The 20,508-nt window shown below is 46.3% G+C and overlaps 1 protein-coding gene across 1 annotated transcript in view; it reads left to right on the top strand.

The window, feature by feature from the left end:
- Nucleotides 1-20,033, top strand: part of synj1 (synaptojanin 1) — a 94,506-nt gene extending 74,473 nt beyond the window's left edge. Inside the window, exons 25-34 of the mRNA XM_042311242.1 lie at nt 1,860-2,045; nt 6,749-6,871; nt 7,185-7,223; nt 10,555-10,590; nt 11,580-11,603; nt 13,347-13,384; nt 14,641-14,818; nt 15,213-15,745; nt 18,908-19,614; nt 19,772-20,033. Coding sequence (XP_042167176.1) covers nt 1,860-2,045; nt 6,749-6,871; nt 7,185-7,223; nt 10,555-10,590; nt 11,580-11,603; nt 13,347-13,384; nt 14,641-14,818; nt 15,213-15,745; nt 18,908-19,614; nt 19,772-20,033 — 2,126 coding nt within the window. The remainder of the gene's footprint in view (nt 1-1,859; nt 2,046-6,748; nt 6,872-7,184; nt 7,224-10,554; nt 10,591-11,579; nt 11,604-13,346; nt 13,385-14,640; nt 14,819-15,212; nt 15,746-18,907; nt 19,615-19,771) is intronic.
- Nucleotides 20,034-20,508: the final 475 nt, after the last annotated feature.

The following is a 20,508-nucleotide window of genomic DNA, read 5'->3' as shown; positions in this document are numbered from 1 at the left end:
GGATGAGGGGTTTAAGAAGGCTGATATGGGACAGGATGACTACGATATGGAGGGTAAGGGATGAGGGGTTTAAGAAGGCTGATATGGGACAGGATGACTACGATATGGAGGGTAAGGGATGAGGGGTTTAAGAAGGCTGATATGGGACAGGATGACTACGATATGGAGGGTAAGGGATGAGGGTTTAAGAAGGCTGATATGGGACAGGATGACTACGATATGGAGGGTAAGGGATGAGGGGTTTAAGAAGGCTGATATGGGACAGGATGACTACGATATGGAGGGTAAGGGATGAGGGGTTTAAGAAGGCTGATATGGGACAGGATGACTACGATATGGAGGGTAAGGGATGAGGGGTTTAAGAAGGCTGATATGGGACAGGATGACTACGATATGGAGGGTAAGGGATGAGGGGTTTAAGAAGGCTGATATGGGACAGGATGACTACGATATGGAGGGTAAGGGATGAGGGGTTTAAGAAGGCTGATATGGGACAGGATGACTACGATATGGAGGGTAAGGGATGAGGGGTTTAAGAAGGCTGATATGGGACAGGATGACTACGATATGGAGGGTAAGGGAGGAGGGGTTTAAGAAGGCTGATGTGGGAGAGGATGACTACGATATGGAGGGTAAGGGATGAGGGGTTTAAGAAGGCTGATATGGGAGAGGATGACTACGATATGGAGGGTAAGGGAGGAGGGGTTTAAGAAGGCTGATATGGGAGAGGATAACTACGATATGGAGGGTAAGGGAGGGGAGAGGATGACTACGATATGGAGGGTAAGGGATGAGGGGTTTAAGAAGGCTGATATGGGACAGGATGACTACGATATGGAGGGTAAGGGATGAGGGGTTTAAGAAGGCTGATATGGGACAGGATGACTACGATATGGAGGGTAAGGGATGAGGGGTTTAAGAAGGCTGATATGGGACAGGATGACTACGATATGGAGGGTAAGGGATGAGGGGTTTAAGAAGGCTGATATGGGACAGGATGACTACGATATGGAGGGTAAGGGATGAGGGGTTTAAGAAGGCTGATATGGGACAGGATGACTACGATATGGAGGGTAAGGGAGGGGAGAGGATGACTACGATATGGAGGGTAAGGGATGAGGGGTTTAAGAAGGCTGATATGGGACAGGATGACTACGATATGGAGGGTAAGGGAGGATGGGTTTAAGAAGGCTGATATGGGACAGGATGACTACGATATGGAGGGTAAGGGAGGAGGGGTTTAAGAAGGCTGATGTGGGAGAGGATGACTACGATATGGAGGGTAAGGGAGGAGGGGTTTAAGAAGGCTGATATGGGAGAGGATGACTACGATATGGAGGGTAAGGGAGGAGGGGTTTAAGAAGGCTGATGTGGGACAGGATGACTACGATATGGAGGGTAAGGGAGGAGGGGTTTAAGAAGGCTGATATGGGACAGGATGACTACGATATGGAGGGTAAGGGAGGGAGAGGATGACTACGATATGGAGGGTAAGGGATGAGGGGTTTAAGAAGGCTGATATGGGACAGGATGACTACGATATGGAGGGTAAGGGAGGGGAGAGGATGACTACGATATGGAGGGTAAGGGATGAGGGGTTTAAGAAGGCTGATATGGGACAGGATGACTGGTTAAATTCATCCTCCATATTGCCTTCTTCCAAGCTGTATAGTAAGTAAAGAGAGAGCACTATGCCGAGGAACAGCCCACCGTAACAGTCCACCTATAGGCAAGTCAATGGGCTTTTCCTAGCGAGGCTTTCTGTCTTGGTAGATCCGTGTGTGTGTGTGTGTGTGTGTGTGTGTGTGTGTGTGTGTGTGTGTGTGTGTGACTTCTCTCTCTGTGTGTCTTTCCACCAGGTGATGTGGATGAGGAGGTGGAGGATATTCTCCCCCAACACCTTCAGCCCGGCGCAGGCCCCGGGCCCCTCTCCTCCCCCTCCCCCTCCCCACGGGGCAGCCCCTCTCACTCCCCCACCCACGGAGAACCAGCTGCCCCCAGCAGACCCAGCCGATCTGCCCCACGCTCTGCTGGACCACCGCAAGGTACACACACACACACACACACACACACACACACACACACACACACACACACACACACACACACACACACACACACACACGTCTAAGGACATATATAGAAGGGTATATATATAGAAGGGTATATATATATATAGAAGGGTATATATATATATATAGAAGGGTATATATATATATAGAAGGGTATATATATATATATAGAAGGGTATATATATATATATATAGAAGGGTATATATATATATATATAGAAGGGTATATATATATATAGAAGGGTATATATATATAGAAGGGTATATATATATAGAAGGGTATATATATATATATATATATATATATATATATATATATATAGAAGGGTATATACAGTGCCTTGCGAAAGTATTCGGCCCCCTTTTTGCCACATTTCAGGCTTCAAACATAAAGATATAAAACTGTATTTTTTGTGAAGAATCAACAACAAATGGGACACAATCATGAAGTGGAACGACATTTATTGGATATTTCAAACTTTTTTAACAAATCAAAAACTGAAAAATTGGGCGTGCAAAATTATTCAGCCCCCTTAAGTTAATACTTTGTAGCGCCACCTTTTGCTGCAATTACAGCTGTAAGTCGCTTGGGGTATGTCTATCAGTTTTGCACATCGAGAGACTGACATTTTTTCCCATTCCTCCTTGCAAAACAGCTCGAGCTCAGTGAGGTTGGATGGAGAGCATTTGTGAACAGCAGTTTTCAGTTCTTTCCACAGATTCTCGATTGGATTCAGGTCTGGACTTTGACTTGGCCATTCTAACACCTGGATATGTTTATTTTTGAACCATTCCATTGTAGATTTTGCTTTATGTTTTGGATCATTGTCTTGTTGGAAGACAAATCTACGTCCCAGTCTCAGGTCTTTTGCAGACTCCATCAGGTTTTCTTCCAGAATGGTCCTGTATTTGGCTCCATCCATCTTCCCATCAATTTTAACCATCTTCCCTGTCCCTGCTGAAGAAAAGCAGGCCCAACCCATGATGCTGCCACCACCATGTTTGACAGTGGGGATTGTGTGTTCAGGGTGATGAGCTGTGTTGCTTTTACGCCAAACATAACATTTTGCATTGTTGCCAAAAAGTTCAATTTTGGTTTCATCTGACCAGAGCACCTTCTTCCACATGTTTGGTGTGTCTCCCAGGTGGCTTGTGGCAAACTTTAAACAACACTTTTTATGGATATCTTTAAGAAATGGCTTTCTTCTTGCCACTCTTCCATAAAGGCCAGATTTGTGCAATATACGACTGATTGTTGTCCTATGGACAGAGTCTCCCACCTCAGCTGTAGATCTCTGCAGTTCATCCAGAGTGATCATGGGCCTCTTGGCTGCATCTCTGATCAGTCTTCTCCTTGTATGAGCTGAAAGTTTAGAGGGACGGCCAGGTCTTGGTAGATTTGCAGTGGTCTGATACTCCTTCCATTTCAATATTATCGCTTGCACAGTGCTCCTTGGGATGTTTAAAGCTTGGGAAATCTTTTTGTATCCAAATCCGGCTTTAAACTTCTTCACAACAGTATCTCGGACCTGCCTGGTGTGTTCCTTGTTCTTCATGATGCTCTCTGCGCTTTTAACGGACCTCTGAGACTATCACAGTGCAGGTGCATTTATACGGAGACTTGATTACACACAGGTGGATTGTATTTATCATCATTAGTAATTTAGGTCAACATTGGATCATTCAGAGATCCCCACTGAACTTCTGGAGAGAGTTTGCTGCACTGAAAGTAAAGGGGCTGAATAATTTTGCACGCCCAATTTTTCAGTTTTTGATTTGTTAAAAAAGTTTGAAATATCCAATAAATGTCGTTCCACTTCATGATTGTGCCCCACTTGTTGTTGATTCTTCACAAAAAAATACAGTTTTATATCTTTATGTTTGAAGCCTGAAATGTGGCAAAAGGTCGCAAAGTTCAAGGGGGCCGAATACTTTCGCAAGGTACTGTATATAGAAGGGTATATATAGAGAAGGATATATATAGAAGGGTATATATATATAGAAGGGTATATATATATATATATATAGAAGGGTATATATATATAGAAGGGTATATATATGGAAGGGTATATATATATAGAAGGGTATATATATATATATATATAGATGGTATATATATATATATATATAGAAGGGTATATATATATATAGAAGGGTATATATATATAGAAGGGTATGTATATATAGAAGGGTATGTATATATAGAAGGGTATGTATATATATAGAAGGGTATATATATATATAGAAGGGTATATATAGAGAAGGGTATATATAGAAGGGTATATATATATATATAGAAGGGTATATATATAGATGGGTATATATATAGATGGGTATATAGGATATAATAATAATAAGGACATATATATATATATAAGGATATATATATAAGGTTTACTGATATAAATGAACATTGTCATTGTGCTCTTTCAGGAGTGTTAAGTCCCTCCCCCAGCAGGAGAAGTAGCATTGACCTAGCAGGTAAAACAGTGTTAAGCCCCTCCCCCCGCAGGTAAAACAGTGTTAAGCCCCTCCCCCCGCAGGTAAAACGGTGTTTAAACCTCTTGCGTCGACCTGAGACGCAGACGTCCCATCTAGGCATCTGGAAATGCAAATGCGCTACGCCAAATGCTAATAGCACTCGTTAAAACTCAAACGTTCATCAAAACACACATGTAGGGCACTGAATTAAAGCTACACTCGTTGTGAATCTAGCCAACAAGTCAGATTATTAAAATGCTTTTCGGCGAAAGCATGAGAAGCATGAGAAGCTATTATCTGATAGCATGCAACACCCCGAAATACCTGAAGGCGACGTAAACAAAAGAATTAGCGTAGCCGGCGCTACACAAATAGCAGAAATAAAATATAAAACTTTCATTACCTTGGACGAGCTTCTTTGTTGGCACTCCTATATGTCCCATAAACATCACTATTGGGTCTTTTTTCGATTAAATCGGTCCATATATACCCAAAATATCCATCTATGGAAACTGTGTGATTCAGAAAAAAGACCGTTTCAAAACGCTACGTCATTTTTTAAAATTAAAAAAAAAAGTCGACGATAAACTTTCACAAAACACTTCGAAATACTTTTGTAATCCAACTTTAGGTATTAGTAAACGTTAATAATCTATCAAATTGATCACGAGGCGATGTGTATTCAATAGCTCCACGTCTTCAAATCATCTTCCAAAATCTCTCTTCCATAACGTCCTGTCGGAGACCGGATGGAAAGTGGTCTCTCTTCCTCGTTTGACCAAGAAACAACTAGAAGGCAATTGACAAGAGTGGTGACATCGTGTGGAAGTTGTAGGACTTGCAATCTCGGCCCTATTTAATTTCGTGCCCCTTGAACAATACATGCAAGTGGCACATGGATATTTTTTTCAGTTTTCAGTGATTAGTTTTTCTTGCGCTTTTCGATGAAACAGACGCTCTGTTATAGTCACAGCGGTGATTTAACCAGTTTTAGAAACGTGAGAGTGTTTTCTATCCACACATACTAATCATATGCATATACTATATTCCTGGCATGAGTAGCAGGACGCCGAAATGTTGTGCGATTTTTAACAGAATGTTCGAAAAAGTAGGGTCGACTTAAGAGGTTTTAAGTCCCTCCCCCCGCAGGTAAAACGGTGTTAAGTCCCTCCCCCAGCAGGTAAAACAGTGTTAAGTACCTCCCCCAGCAGGAGAACTAGCGTTGACCCAGCAGGTAAAACAGTGTTAAGTCCCTCCCCCAACAGGTAAAACAGTGTTAAGTCCCTCCCCCAGCAGGTAAAACACAGGGTCCCGTGTATAGGTAGCTGTCTTCGTGCCTGTCTGCTGGTTTGGTGTTTAGTTAGCAGTGTCTTTATCTACACCAGAGTGTCCGTGTTCAGTTCCTCAGATCTACTGATTAGACCAATACTCCCAGCCTCTTATGCCATTTGAGCTGTGTTCTGAACTAGGCAATTCACACACAACCTCAAACCAGCTTAATAGTTTGTGTCCCAGTTGCTGTGTGTTTGTGAAATACATTTGTGAAAAAAAATATTATAAATTCCAGTCTGGTAAAAATGAAATTTGTAATGCAGGACTAGGAATGAGAGACACTGGTGCATAACATTGATTGTTCTCTCTGTCTCTCTCTCTCGTTCTCTCTCTCTCTGTCTCTCGCTCTCGTTCTCTCGCTCTGTCTCTCGCTCTCGTTCTCTCGCTCTCTGTCTCTCGCTCTCTGTCTCTCGCTCTCTGTCTCTCGCTCTCTGTCTCTCGCTCTCTGTCTCTCGCTCTCTGTCTCTCGCTCTCTGTCTCTCTCTCTCTGTCTCTCTCGCTCTCTGTCTCTCTCTCTCTGTCTCTCGCTTTCTGTCTCTCGCTCTCTCGGTCTCTGTCTCTCTCGGTCTCTGTCTCTCTCTCTCTGTCTCTCTCTCTCTCTCTCTGTCTCTCTCTCTGTCTCTCTGTCTCTCTCTGTCTCTCGCTCTCTGTCTCTCGCTCTCTGTCTCTCGCTCTCTGTCTCTCGCTCTCTGTCTCTCGCTCTCTGTCTCTCGCTCTCTGTCTCTGCTCTCTGTCTCTCGCTCTCTGTCTCTCGCTCTCTGTCTCTCGCTCTCTGTCTCTCGCTCTCTGTCTCTCTCTCTCGGTCTCTGTCTCTCGCTCTCTGTCTCTCTCGGTCTCTTTGTCTCTCTCTCTCTCTTTCCCAGGGACTCCAGTGGATTTCCAGCCTGGTGCTCCTCAGGCCCTGGAGCCTAAACGCCCCCCTCCTCCTCGCCCCAACGCCCCGCCAGCCCGACCTGCTCCTCCTCAACGCCCTCCTCCTCCATCAGGTATTGGCTGTCTCGATATACCCCTTCACACCACGTTGACCTTGTTCTCCTACTACTATGTGCATCCCCAATGAAATATATTTGGACCAATTTGAGGTTTATGATGATTCAGATGGTTGAATATGATTTTTTTTCTGGTGAAATGTGTTTCTCTATCCATGTTCTGGTAACTAGTTTACATATTAGACGTCTAGAATGAACAATGAGATCCTAACAACGTCCATACCCGTCTTGGTAAAAGAAACACTTCAGGAACTGTAATTGATGAAGGGGGTTAACACTGTTAACGTCACCCCTTCCTTCCTGCTTGAAGGAGGCCTAAGCCCCATGCCCGGGAGAAGAGACATGGGAGGTAAAATGGCTTTGTGCCAGACTGATCGATGTTGTGATATCACCCTCTGCTGTGTTCGTACCGTATGGTGGCTTTATTGTAGTAGACCTGTAGCTGTTACTGTGGTGACAGACTAGTTTACGGTGGTGGTGTAATGGTGGTTGACGTGGCTTATTCGTGCAGATGGTGTGGAGATTTGTTGATTGGTTTTTGTTTGTTAAATTGCCACTCATTTTCATGCTCTCTGGTATGGTAAAAGTCTAGGGGCCGGTTTCCCGGACACAGATTAAATCCTAGTCTCGGACTAAGAAGCACATTCAGTGGATAATCTTAATATGTATCTGTCCAGGAAACCAGCCCTTGGAAACTGAGTTTGATTTCAGTGTGGAATTAGGAAACCTTTTAAGGTGGTTAACACCAGTTACACAGGAAGCACAGTTACACAGGAAGCACAGTTACACAGGAAGCACAGTTACACAGGAAGCACAGTTACACAGGAAGCACAGTTACACAGGAATAAAAGGCCTGGCACAGAATATTGCTGCATCAGTTAGCCTAGCCTCTTAGCCACATCAGTTAGCCTCTTAGCCACATCAGTTAGCCTAGCCTCTTAGCCACATCAGTTAGCCTAGCCTCTTAGCCACATCAGTTACCCTCATCATCAATTAGCCTATCCGCATCATCAGTTAGCCCTGCCTCATCTTCAGTTAAGCCCAGCCTGATCATCAGTTAGCCCCAGCCTGATCATCAGTTAGCCCCATCATCAGTTAGCCCAGCCTCATCATAATTTAGCCTCATCAGTTAGCCCTGCCTCATCATCAGTTAGCCCTGCCTCATCATCAGTTAGCCCCAGCTGCCTCATCATCAGTTAGCCCCAGCCTCATCATCAGTTAGCCCCAGCCTCATCATCAGCCTCATCATCAGTTAGCCCCAGCCTCATCATCAGTTAGCCCCCTCAGCCTCATCATCATCCTCAGTTAGCCCCAGCCTCATCATCAGTTAGCCCCAGCCTCATCATCTCAGTTAGCCCCAGCCTCATCATCAGTTAGCTCATCATCATCCTCAGTTAGCCCCAGCCTCATCATCAGTTAGCCCCAGCCTCATCATCAGTTAGCCCCAGCCTCATCATCATAACAGTGTTGTATTGTAGTTCTGTCTTGTCCTTCATTTTGAGCCCTGTGTTTTACGTTCCTCCACTTTTTAAGACTTTGGAGAATATTCTGGAGAAAATACACTAAGCCCTGCTCTGGCTAGGAGGGGCAGCGAAGGTAACACGTCTGTAGATCTAGATGGGTTACTCACGTCATGTGATCACGGTTTCTACACAAAGAGTTGGATAAATGGCACATCTTTGCCACAATGTCCCCTGTGACCATCCAGACAACTGAGATGTTGGCAGTCCTCAATGGCAACATTGTTAAAACAGACTTTGTGGCAAGTGAGTCCTCTATCTCAACTCTATGATTTGTCCAATAGAATTATAACAGAAATAGCCTTGTGTCTGGTTACTCTGAGAGTAGAATTTAATGTGTTAGTGTTGAGGTATAGGCTAGTCTATGTGTTGTTCCTTATTGAGGTATAGGCTAGTTTATGTGTTGTTCCTTATTGAGGTATAGGCTAGTCTATGTGTTGTTCCTTATTGAGGTATAGGCTAGTCTTAAGTGTTCCTTATTGAGGTATAGTGAATTTGTGATTCAGCCTATTTTAGAATAGCTTGTGTTTTTGTGAAGTAGCGTTGTAATGTGATCAGAGAATCTCTTCTAGAATCAACCAGGACCAGGTCCCTTCTGTCCGTTTTACTCTTTGATAGTAGGATGTAACCTGAGATGAGGCCAGTGGTTTTAATAACTCTCTTCGGAGGGGGGTCCTCAAGACATTTTACAATTGTTGTTGTTCACCCTGATTCATCTAGTCATGGGGTTGAGGATGAGGAGTTGACAAGTTGAATCAGGGGTGCCTGTTCTGGAATAGGTCAGATACATGGAACAGCTGGGGGTCCCTGAGGAGAGGTTAATAACCTCAGGCTTAGGCTGTGTCTTTGGTTATTCCTGGATGAGGAGTAGAAACGGTAGGGCGTAATGGTAGGGTGAACCGGTAGGGTGTAACATTAGGGTGTAACGGTAGGGTGAAACGGTAGGTTGAACCGGTAGGGCGTAACGGTAGGTTGAACTGGTAGGGCGTAACGGTAGGTTGAACCGGTAGGGCGTAACGGTAGGGTGTAACGGTAGGGTGTAACGGTAGGTTGAACGGTAGGGTGTAACGGTAGTTGAAACGGTAGGGTGTAACATTGGGGTGTAACGGTAGGGTGTAACGGTAGGGTGTAACGGTAGTTGAACCGGTAGGGTGTAACGGTAGTTGAAACGGTAGGGTGTAACATTAGGGTGTAACGGTAGGGTGTAACGGTAGTTGAACCGGTAGGGTGTAGCGGTAGTTGAAACGGTAGGGTGAACCGGTAGGGTGTAACATTAGGGTGAAACGGTAGGGCGTATCGGTAGGGCGTAACGGTAGAGCGTAACGGTAGAGTGAAACGGTAGTGCGTAACGGTAGGGTGTAACGGCAGGGCGTAACGGTAGGTTGAAACGGTAGGGCGTAACGGTAGGGTGAACCGGTAGGGTGAACCGGTAGGGCGTAACGGTAGTTGAAACGGTAGGGTGTAGCGGTAGGGTGTAACGGTAGTTGAAACGGTAGGGTGTAACGGTAGGGCGTAACGGTAGGGTGTAGCGGTAGTTGAAACGGTAGGGCGTAACGGTAGTTGAATCGGTAAGGTGTAACGGTAGTTGAAACGGTAGGGCGTAACGGTAGGGCGAAACGGTAGGGCGAAACGGTAGGGCGAAACGGTAGGGCGTAACGGTTGGGCGTAACGGTTGGGTGTAACGGTAGGGCGTAACGGTAGTGCGTAACGGTAGGGCGTAACCGTAGGGCGTAACCGGTAGGGCGTAACGATAGGGCGAACCGGTAGGGTGTACCGGTAGGGTGAACCGGTAGGGTGTAACCGGTAGGGTGAACCGGTAGGGTGAACCGGTAGGGTGTAACGGTAGGTTGAACCGGTAGGGTGTAACGGTAGGTTGAACCGGTAGGGTGTAACGGTAGGGTGAACCGGTAGGGTGTAACGGTAGGGTGAACGGGGTGTAACGGTAGGTTGAACCGGTAGGGTGAACCGGTAGGGTGTAACGGTAGGTTGAACCGGTAGGTTGAACCGGTAGGGTGAACCGGTAGGTTGAACCGGTAGGGTTGAACCGGTAGGGTTGAACCGGTAGGGTGAACCGGTAGGTAGGTAACACACAGTGGTTTGTAATGAAAAGTAACCTAATGTTAAAGTCTGGTTTCCTTTGTGCTGCTTCTGCCGGCGAAGGACAAAAAAGCCCTGCGCTCGCTAGACCTGCCTCAGGTGAGTAGTGATGAGACTGTTATAACAACACCTACTTTCTCAATGCTGGTCCTGGGGACCCCGAGGAGGGGGGGTCTGGTCCTGGGGACCCCGAGGAGGGGGGGGCTGGTCCTGGGGACCACGAGGAGGGGGGCTGGTCCTGGGGACCCCGAGGAGGAGGGGGCTGGTCCTGGGGACCACGAGGAGGGGGAGGCTGGTCCTGGGGACCCCGAGGAGGAGGGGGCTGGTCCTGGGGACCCCGAGGAGGGGGGGGGACCCCGCTGGTCCTGGGGACCCCGAGGAGGGGGGCTGGTCCTGGGGATCCCAAGGAGGGGGGGCTGGTCCTGGGGACCCCGAGGGGGCACATTTAGTTTTTTGCCCTTGCACTCTCACTCGTGATTCAAATCTAATGATTGGTGATGAGTTGTTTAACTGAATAAAGTTAAGGACAAGTGCCACTGCCTTATAGCATGGCTATATAATAGTGGTAACAGAGTGGTAACAGAAACACTGCCTTATAGCATGGCTATATAATAGTGAATGGAGATGAATGTTGAATGAGATGAATGTCCTGACTATGACTGGTCCACCTAGCTATCTGAAGATGAATGTACTGACTGACTGGTCCACCTAGCTATCTGAAGATGAATGTACTGACTGACTGGTCCACCTAGCTATCTGAAGATGAATGTCCTGACCGACTGGTCCACCTAGCTATCTGAAGATGAATGTACTGACTGGTCCACCTAGCTATCTGAAGATGAATGTACTGACTATCTGGATGAATGTACTGACTATGACTGGTCCACCTAGCTATCTGAAGATGAATGTACTGACTATGACTGGTCCACCTAGCTATCTGGAGATGAATGTCCTGACTATGACTGGTCCACCTAGCTATCTGAAGATGAATGTACTGACTATGACTGTAAGTCTCTCTGGATAAGAGTGTCTTTTAAATGACTAAAATTCCATGTAATGTTTCACTTGTCTTGACATCTCGTGGCCAGCGATGGCCAGAAGGGGCAGTGAAGGTAAATAATGTATGAATGGGCTACCCATGTGATCATGGCATCGCCAGTGCTTGACTTGGGCAGGAGTTCACCGGAGGTCACCGGAGGTCACCAGAGCTGCGTAACCAGCACCTCAATGTTTCTACTGCTCTAATTCTTACACAGCTCATAGAATATTACCTCAAATGTATTGTGTAATTCCTGTACCTAATAAATATAAACAGTTACTGGCATCCAAAATGAGTATCAGCACCTATTTCAGTCCAAATCAAGCACTGGGCGTCTCCTATAGAAGCATCCAGGAAGTCCCTTCTATATTATTGAATGTTCTAGAACAAGGATATTCAACTCTACACTACGAAGGCAGGACAACTGCTGCTTTTCTGTTTGTTTTTGATTTTCTGTTATACCTAATAATTAATTATACCCTCTCCTGATGTCCCAGGTCCAAAATTGGTCCCTGATTTCGAGGGGGAAAGAATTTAAAATGAAAAAAAAAAAAAAAAAAACCACACAAAAATAAAATAAAAAAGCAGTGGAACTGACTTCGAGGTCCAGATTTGAAAATGTCTCTGTTGTATCTCTTTGTTGAAACATCATCTTGTTGCTTGGTTAGCGAATCAGAATCACCTTTGTTTACAGAGTTTCATTTACAGGGACCTGGGGTGTATTCATTGTACCGATTCTGTTGCAAAACTGTTTCTTAACAAAAGCGAACTGAACAAGGAAGGTATATATTTTTTTTGTCCAATAGAAACTCTTGTTTTAAAGTTGCAACGGGAATGTTTTGCAACTGTTTGGCTAATGATTACATACATGGGGAAGTGGTGCTGACACCAGAAGTTTACAGACAGAAGATAGATAAATGATTTACACATTATCTCCACACATGTTGCTATGCTAGTGAGGCCTTATCATAGCGTAAGATAAGAAATAAGTGTTTAATCCCCAAGGGGAAATTGGTTTGTAAATCATCAGCACGTACACACAGTCACACAAAAAATTACAATTTAAAAAAAGTTGTAAAAAACGTCAAAAAAACATCAAAAGTTCCCTACATAGTATATAGTATAGTACTGATCCCAACCTATAGAATAACAGCTGTATAGTACTGATCCCAGCCTATAGAATAACAGATCCGTAGTTCTGATCCCAACCTATAGAATAACAGCTGTATAGTACTGATCCCAACCTATAGAATAACAGCTGTATAGTACTGATCCCAGCCTATAGAATAACAGATCCGTAGTACTGATCCCAGCCTATAGAATAACAGCTGTATAGTACTGATCCCAGCCTACAGCTGTATAGTACTGATCCCAGCCTATAGAATAGCAGATCCCAGCCTAGAATAACAGATGATACTGATCCCAGCCTATAGAATAGCAGATCCGTAGTACTGATCCCAGCCTATAGAATAACAGATCAGCTGTCCCAGCCTAGAATACTGATCCCCAGCCTATAGAATAACAGCTGTATAGTACTGATCCCAACCTATAGAATAACAGATCCGTAGTACTGATCCCAGCCTATAGAATAACAGCTGTATAGTACTGATCCCAGCCTATAGAATAACAGCTGTATAGTACTGATCCCAGCCAATAGAATAACAGCTGTATAGTACTGATCCCAGCCTACAGCTGTATATCATGTCATTGACAGAAATCCAATAGTGGGCATTTTACCATTTGTGATGAAACAACAGTGAATGGACACCTTCAGCCATTGGTTGTTCTGGTTGTCAATCATATGTCTCTGTTCCAGGTCGTGTCCAATCAGGTCCTGGAGGCCTGCCCAGACCGGTGAGTGTTAAAGATCAATATGTCTGTCCAAGCAGATTGAATATGCTCTGAAGATACTACGTTTAGATGGACTGTGAACTTCTCTTTCTGTCTCTACCGGTCTTTCTCTCCCAATCTCTCTTCCTTCTCTCTCTCTCTCTCTTCCTTCTCTCTCTCTCTCTCTTCTTCTTCTCTCTCTCTCTCTCTTCCTTCTCTCTCTCTCTTCTCTCTCTCTTCACTCTCTCTCTTCCCCTCTCTCTCTCTCTTCTTCTCTCTCTCTCTTCACCTCTCTCTCTCTCTTCCTCTCTCTCTCTCTTCCCCCCTCTCTCTTCCTCTCTCTCTCTCTCTCTCTCTCTCTTCTCTCTCTCTCTCTCTCTCCCTTCTCTCTCTCTTCACCTCTCTCTCTCTCTCTCTCTCCCCTCTCTCTCTCTCTCTCTTCACCTCTCCCTCTCTCTCTTCTCTCTCTCTCTCTCTTCACCTCTCTCTCTCTCTCTCCTCTTCACCTCTCTCTCTCTCTCTCTTCCTTCTCTCTCTCTCTTCACCTCTCTCTCTCTCTCTCTCTTCACCTCTCTCTCTCTCTCTCTCTCCTCTTCACCTCTCTCTCTCTCTCTTCACCTCTCCTCTCTCTCTCTCTCTTCACCTCTCTCTCTCTCTCTCTCTCTCTCCCTCTTCACCTCTCTCCTCTCTCTCTCCCTCTTCACCTCTCTCTCCTCTCTCTCTCTCCTCTTCACCTCTCTCTCTCTCTCCCTCTTCACCTCTCTTCACCTCTCTCTCTCTCCCCTCTTCACCTCTCTCCTCTCTTCACCTCTCTCTCTCTCTCTTCACCTCTCTCTCTCTCTCTCCCTCTTCACCTCTCTCCTCTCTCTCTCCCTCACCTCTCTCCCTCTTCACCTCTCTCTCTCTCTCTTCACCTCTCTCCTCTCTCTCTCCCTCTTCACCTCTCTCCTCTCTCTCTCCCTCTTCACCTCTCTCTCTCTTTCACCTCTCTCCTCCTCTCTCCCTCTCACCTCTCTCCTCTCTCTCTCCCTCTTCACCTCTCTCCTCTTTCACCTCTCTCCTCTCTCTCTCTCCCTTCACCTCTCTCCTCTTCACCTCTCTCTCTCTCTCCCTCTTCACCTCTCTCCTCTCTCTCTCCCTCTTCACCTCTCTCCTCTCTCTCTCCCTCTTCACCTCTCTCTCTCTCTCTTCACCTCTCTCTCCTCTCTCTTTCTCTCTTCACCTCTCTCTCTCTTCCTTCTCCCTCTCCCCACATCCTTTATTTCTCTCTCTCCCTCCAGAACATGCCTCAGAGGGCTGGGGTGATCAGTGTGACCCCCCAGGCGCGTCCTGCCCACCCAGGTGCTCCCAGACCCACCCCAGAGGCACCGGGGGCTCCACGGCCCACCCCAGACACTCACCCTGGAGCTCCCAGACCTGGCCCTGACGCCCAGCCTAAACCCACCGACCTGCCCCTGGGTGAGACGCAGCCTGGAGCCCTCACACTATCAACCACACCTGGCTTCAAATAGTATTTGTTTTTTATTTGAAATCTTCCTAGACTGTGATTTGAGAAGTCCAGATGTCACATTGTAAACCGGCGTTCCCGCAAATTCGGTCCTGGGGACCCTCATCAACTCGCCATCAAGATTTGATTATTTAAATCAGCTGTTTAGAACAACAACAACAACAATATGTACTCCCCATGCTGTTCCCAGAACCAGGAAACCGAGATTGGGAACCGCTGCTGTACACTCATAACTGTTTAAAGGGGTAATCTGGGATCGGGACATTCTTGGACTATTAAATGTAGCTATTCATTCTTTATGAAGACTGTCTCTCTGTCTAAGTCTTCTGTAACATTGTCTTGCAGGCCCCCCTCCTTCCGGACCCCCTCCAGTGAGACATGTCCCCTCCCCGATGCAGCCAACAATGCAGCCCCAGTCTGCCTCTCCAGCCCAGCCTCCCATGCAGCCACCCATGCAGCCTCCCATGCAGGCACCCATGCAGCCTCCCATGCAGGCCCAGTCTGCCACTCCAGCCCAGCCTCCCATGCAGGCTCCCATGCAACCAACCATGCAACCAACCATGCAACCAACCATGGCTGCCCCAATGCAGCCAACCATGCAGGCTCCCATGCAGCCCCAGTCTGCCTCTCCAGCCCAGCCACCCATGCAGCCTCCCATGCAGCCCCAGTCTGCCCCTCAAGCCCAGCCACCCATGCAGGCTCCCATGCAGCCCCAAATGGCTGCTCCAATGCTGCCCACACAGGCCGGAGCAGGGCTAGGGGCTACCGGGGCTGTGGCCCCCCAGGGGCTGTCCTCCCCCAAGCCCCCTCCCCGCTCCCGTTCCTCTCATGTCCTGCCCCCTGAGACCACCACTACAGAGAATGCCCCTGCAACCCAGGTTAGTACCAACCAACACTCTGTATACAATTACCATGACAACATAGAGGTTAATACCAACACTCTGTATACAGTTACCATGACAACATAGTGGTAAATAACAACACTCTGTATATAGTTACCCTGACAACAGAGATTAATACCAGCACTCTGTGTACAGTTACCATGACTACATAGTGGTTAATACCAACACTCTGTATATAGTTACCATGACAACATAGAGGTTAATACCAACCAACACTGCAATATGCCACAATTTTGGGCGATCCGACAAAATTCACATAGAAATGTGAGTAATAGATCTGTCATTCTCATTGAAAACCAGTCTAAGAAGTGGTAGATCTGTTCTACAGTGGCAAGAAAAAGTTCAAAGAATAGACTGACTGTCTGTTGTTGTGACTTGGATGAAGATCAAATCAAATGTATTTATAAAGCCCTTCTTACATCAGCTGATATCTCAAAGAGCTGTACAGAAACCCAGCCTAAAACCCCCAAACTGCAAGCAATGCAGGTGTAGAAGCACGGTGGCTAGGAAAAACTCCCTAGAAAGGCCAGAACTCTAGGAAGAAACCTAGAGAGGAACCAGGCTATGAGGGAAAACTCTGTTGTACGTGCGCTATTTCTCTGCTTCCCGTTCCTAAGTTTTGTTTTTGCGTTTTTTTACTTACTGTTTTGTACCCCAGCTACAAACAGCTGAAAATATAATATTTTTTGGCTTTTGGAAAGATATCACAGCAGTTTAGATGACACAATGATTCTCTACATGATTCTCTACACTATACATAACTTGTTTTGTCACAAACGGACATTAGGATGTTTCTACATATTGCACCTTTTAAATTAGAATGTAATGACTCCAATCTAGTCGTTGTATAAATATTCAGCTCCTTTGTTTAAAGGCCTTGATTAGTTCAGAAGTAAAACTAGGCTTAACAAATGACATAATAAGCTATATGGACTCACTCTGGGTGGATAAATAGGTGTTGACATTATGTTTTTATTGACGACCCCTTCCTCCGTCCCCCAAACATTCAACATCTGTCAGGTCCCTCCTTAAAGTACAAAGACCAGAGAGCTTTTTGAAAGTCTCAGTGATTGGTGGATGGGTAACAATAACAAATCAGAATATCTCTTTAATCATGGTCAAGTTAATAATGATGACGTATTAAAACCACCCAGACGCATCACAGATAGAGTCGTCCTTCTGAACTGAGCTGCCGGAGAGGAAGGAAACTGCTTAGGGAGGTTACCAATGAGGCCGTTGGCGATTTTAAAACAGCTAGATTTTAATGGCTGTGATGGTAGAAAACTCGAGGATGGATCAACAACAGTGTAGTGACTCCACAATAATAACAGTGAAAATAATAGTAGTGAAAAGAAGAATGCAAATATTCCTAAACATTCAACAAGGCACTAAAGTAATACTGCAACAAGAAAAACACGGCCAAGGAAGACACTTTTTGGCCTAAATTCAAACGCTTATGCAGATCCAAATAATTGCTTCCTTTAACGCACCTTTCAGTAGGACAATAACCTAAAACAAAAAGACCAAATATATATTCATTAAAAAAAATGAATACAAAATCTTCCAATTTGACATTTAGAATATTTTGTTTACATCATTGACAAAATAATGACAATTTAATCACTTTTAATCGCACTTTGTAACACAATAAAATGTGGATAAAGGAGATGTCTAGTTTATTAGCTACTGTATGTCATGGTATAATGTTACAGGAACACATGACATGAGGGAAATAACAAGTAGATGGTACATGCACAAAACAATTGGCTACTCTTTTATCTCTATCTTTCTCTCTCTGTCTTTATCTCTCTCTGTCTTTTATCTCTCTCTGTCTATCTCTCTCTGTCTTTATCTCTCTCTGTCTTTATCTCTCTCTGTCTATCTCTCTCTGTCTATCTCTCTCTGTCTTTATCTCTCTCTGTCTATCTCTCTCTGTCTTTATCTCTCTCTGGCTTTCTCTCGTTCTCTCCTTTCTCTGTCCCTTACACAGCTTTGCTACAGTTATATAGGTGTGTAAGTGTTCTTCTCTCTCCATCTCTCTCCCTCTCTCCCCCTCTCTCTCCTTCTCTCTCCAAGCCGGAGCAGCCCTCTGGGTGACAGGTATACCATTGCCTCCTCTATATTAAACTCCTCCTTGTTTCTCTCCATAGCACCTCTGTCACTGAGTCCTCTAGTCCAGTGTATGACCCAAGTCTCAAATCACACCCTAATCCCTAGATGGTACACTACTTTGGACCCTAATCCTTAGGACACTACTTTGGACCTTTATCCCTAGATAGTACACTACTTTGGGCCTTTATCTCTTGTCTGAAGTAGTGTACTAACTAGGGAATAGGGTGTGATTTGAGTCTCCCTACTCCCATACATTAGTCACCTGCTTCACGTTTTAGTTGATTTCTGCCTCGATCCATCTGTAGGTGTTTATTTGATCGTGTCTCCTAGCCCATCACAAATCTAATAACAGTGGGTTTATATGTTCATCAACTGGTAAAAAGGGTTGTTGTTGTTGTTTAAACTGTTGTTTTTACGTGGCCAGCATGACAATCCACACATCTGACCTTAAAAATAACGAGATGTTTTGCCAGTTCAGTCCAATCAATGCATGTCGGCCACGTTTAGCCTGGTAATCTACCCCCGAATTTGTGTTGACCTTCCTTCAACACATCAACGTTCCTTTACATATGTGCCACATCTAGCCTGGTAATCTACCCCCGAATTTGTGTTGACCTTCCTTCAACACATCAACGTTCCTTTACATATGTCCTGCCTTTGATCAACACGTTGAAATGGACCACTTCCTGTGTTGATATGGAATGACTTCCTGATGTATCGTGTTTTATATTTAATGTGTGGTCCAATGGCAATGCAGCCAACGGTCACCTGGTTAGTCCTTTCACTGGTTAGGTATACTAGTACTTTGTGTGGAATATAGTATAGCTGGTTAAGTGTAGTCGTAGGTTATTAAAGTAGACTTGTTGCATGTTATAACAAGAGAGCTCTTACTGCTGAAACGTCCCTCCTACGCTTACATTCCATTTACTTATATCCTCATTACATCAATATAAACTGCCATTGGTTCAGCTTTTTCCCAACCTTGGCTCTGATTTGGTGACTCCGGTGTCATTTTCTCCCCTCTAGATCAATGGGGTGAATGGAATCCAAAGAGAAGCACAATGGAAGCCCGAACCCTTTGACACACTCACCTCTGACCTCTCCGCCTCTTGGCTCAACACCCAATCACTGACCAGGAACTCCTCCTTACACTCAGCTCCTACCCTCCCTTCATCCCTCCACTCCACCCCTCTGTCCACCCTGCAGGCCTTCGACAACTCCTCTTCCTCCATCCTCCCCCCTTCCCTCACCCGGTCTCTCCTCCCCCCTCCCCCGGTCCCATCTCGAAGTAGGTCCCAGGAGGCCCTGCAGCGGGGCTCTCCCAACCCCTTCCTGAGTGATCCGGTCCCAGCCCGTCCCAACAGCACCAACCCCTTCACTGGTCCTCTGGTGCAGCAGGGTCAGAGGCGCTCCCTGACACCTGACTTCCTTGCCCAGCAGAAGGCCTCAAGGCCTGGTCTCGACAGGACCATGTCTGCCTTCACCCAGCCCCTCTCCCCTACCCCAGCCCCGTTCCCAGCTTTTGCCCCCAACATGACGCCAGGGGCACCTGCACCCCCTCCATCGCTCCACCGGACAATGTCCCTGCTTGGCCCATCGATGACCCCCCTCATCCCTGCTCCAGCGCTCCCTCTCCTGACTGCTCCCTCTCTCCCTGCCCCTATGCTCCCCCTGGCTCTTCCTCTCTCTCGCCCTCTTCTTCCAGCCCCTGCCCTCCCCCTGTCTCCTCCCTCCTCCACCCCTGCCCTCCCCCTGTCTCCTCCCTCCTCCACCCCCCCCTACCCCCCCCTGTCTCCCCCTCCCCCCCCTAGCCCCCCCCCAGCCCCCTCCTCCCCCCTCGGGCCCAGCTGTGGGTGACCTTTGATGATGATTCAGTCCTCCCCGTCCCAGCCAAGGCTCCACCAGCAGCCCCAACTGCTTCCACCTCCCCCAACTGCTTCCACCTCCCCCATCTCTCACCCAGACTCAGTTTTCCTGCTCTGGTTTCGACTCTGACCCACACTGGGCCACTGGCTCCACCACCTTGACCTCCACATTCCTCTCCCGGCCCCCTCCGATCCCAGCCAGGGTGGTCCCAGGCAGCAGCCAGCCCCCGCTCCCAGCCCGAGCCACAAACAACCTCCCTTTCCCCAAGGACTTCACTGAGAGATAGGAGTGACCCGGCGATCTATGGTCCACCACAGAGGAAACGTGTCCTAGGTCGTCCCTGTCCTACATATCTAGAGGAGTGTAGATCTATGGTCCACTACAGAGGAAACGTGTCCTATGTAGGACAGGGCAGACTTATCTAGAGGAGTGTAGATCTATGGTAAATGTGAATGTGTGTATGGTTTGTATAAAGAGTCAGGTATTTAACCCATTTAGACTAAACCCCTCCCACTCCTGAATATTCATGTACCACTGCTGTTCCATAACATCTTTGTTGCCGATGTTGTTAACACATCACATGTCATTATGTGAATATGTATGTTTCTCCTGGTCTTGTTTATTTCGTTATGGCAGGAAACATGTTCCTGGGTCTATATCAGGGCTGTCCAACTCTGTTCCTGGAGAGATAAACCTCCTGTAGGTTTTAACTCCAACCCTGTTCCTGGAGAGAGACCCTCCTGTAGGTTTTAACTCCAACC

Source organism: Oncorhynchus tshawytscha, linkage group LG33 (genome assembly GCF_018296145.1).
Source record: "Oncorhynchus tshawytscha isolate Ot180627B linkage group LG33, Otsh_v2.0, whole genome shotgun sequence".
In the NCBI taxonomy this organism is placed as follows: Eukaryota; Metazoa; Chordata; class Actinopteri; order Salmoniformes; family Salmonidae; genus Oncorhynchus; species Oncorhynchus tshawytscha.
The sequence above is the reverse complement of the archived record's forward strand: the minus strand, read 5'-3'. Positions and strand labels throughout refer to the sequence as shown.